General features: G+C 56.2%; 1 protein-coding gene across 1 annotated transcript in view; it reads left to right on the top strand.

Annotated features, from left to right (window-relative positions):
* Positions 1-966, top strand: part of LOC105538219 (formin-like protein 6) — a 4705-nt gene extending 3739 nt beyond the window's left edge. Inside the window, exons 4-5 of the mRNA XM_011978028.1 lie at positions 159-417; positions 448-966. Of these exons, the coding sequence (XP_011833418.1) occupies positions 159-417; positions 448-713 (525 nt within the window). The 3' untranslated portion in view covers positions 714-966. The remainder of the gene's footprint in view (positions 1-158; positions 418-447) is intronic.
* Positions 967-1195: the final 229 nt, after the last annotated feature.

Below are 1195 nucleotides of genomic sequence, written 5' to 3'. Positions count from 1 at the left end.
GGGGCGGGGGCGAGGGAGGAGGGAAAAGGAACCTTTAACCAGAACAAAGATAGGCCATCGCGCCCCCTTGCGGACAGGCTGCATATCGCGCCGACCAGGCCCGCCCCGGCTTTCTTTAGTCGAATGAATCTTGTAATTTCTTCCGTTAAACCATTCAGGAGTCGTCTCTCAGACCCAGCCCCCGGCCATCAGCCAATCACCAGGCGCCATGCAAATCACCTCTTCCGTTCTCTAAACCCGCGTCAGCCGCAGCGGCTGCTCTGGCGGCCCCGCCCCAGCCTCATTTCCTCCGCTCCCCTCCCCTTCCCTCCTTCGCCCCCGCCCGAGCAGCTGCCGGGGAAGAGGGCAGTGCTGGGTGCCTCATGCATATGCAGACCGATCCTCCTCCTCCCTCCACCTCCTGCCCCCTCCTGCCGCCTCCTCCTCCCTTCCCCGCACCGCCACCGCCTCCTCCCGTTTCCCCTGCCGCGCCCGCGCTCCTGGACGTGCAGTTCTCCGAGCTCTGGTCCCGAGCAGCTGTTTCTCAGAAGAAGGCCTACGTGCGCTCTTGGAGCAGACGAGGGAAAGGGAGGAAGGCTCTACCCTTAAAATCCTCTCGAAGGTCAAGTTTGAGGCTTGCCGAACGGAGGAGAAAAGTGTCGAAAAATGCCGCTACAGGGTTTGCGGGAAGGTTCTGCACGGAGACTGAGTTGGAAATGCCTTTCTCCCCCTAAACACCAGATTAATTTCTCTGAAACACACAGTGTATTGGTCACGTCCAAAGGATGATGATAGATGGTTTTGTAAGCCCAGAGTACAGTGTGCATTTGTCTTGTATATCAAGGCTACAACGAAACCACGAAGAACTGGAGAGGAGATCAGCCAGCGTTAGATCTGCTTAATAGGAGCGGGGAGAGCGAGTGAGGAGTGGAGATGGGGGCGGGGCGAGTGGTGGCCCAAGACCTGCTGCAGGTGGGCTGTTCCCTGTCGGCTCCTGGACTAGGACTGGTAAGCCGACTAAGAGCGCAAACGGGGACCCATGAAAAGAAAAGAAAAAAATTCCTCGAGAAAAAACAAGACCCGGGAATAGTTTGTTACTGTTATTTACATCCAGACTCTGGTTTCCCGGCCCTTTACAGCTGCTGGTGAAGAGTATTCAAGCTTTAAATACTGCTCTGAACTGACCTTGAGGCACATTGAGAGGAAAAATCACTGG

This window comes from Mandrillus leucophaeus, unplaced genomic scaffold, assembly GCF_000951045.1.
Source record: "Mandrillus leucophaeus isolate KB7577 unplaced genomic scaffold, Mleu.le_1.0 Scaffold187, whole genome shotgun sequence".
Lineage (NCBI taxonomy): Eukaryota > Metazoa > Chordata > Mammalia > Primates > Cercopithecidae > Mandrillus > Mandrillus leucophaeus.
This window is presented reverse-complemented; position numbering and strand designations above follow the sequence as displayed.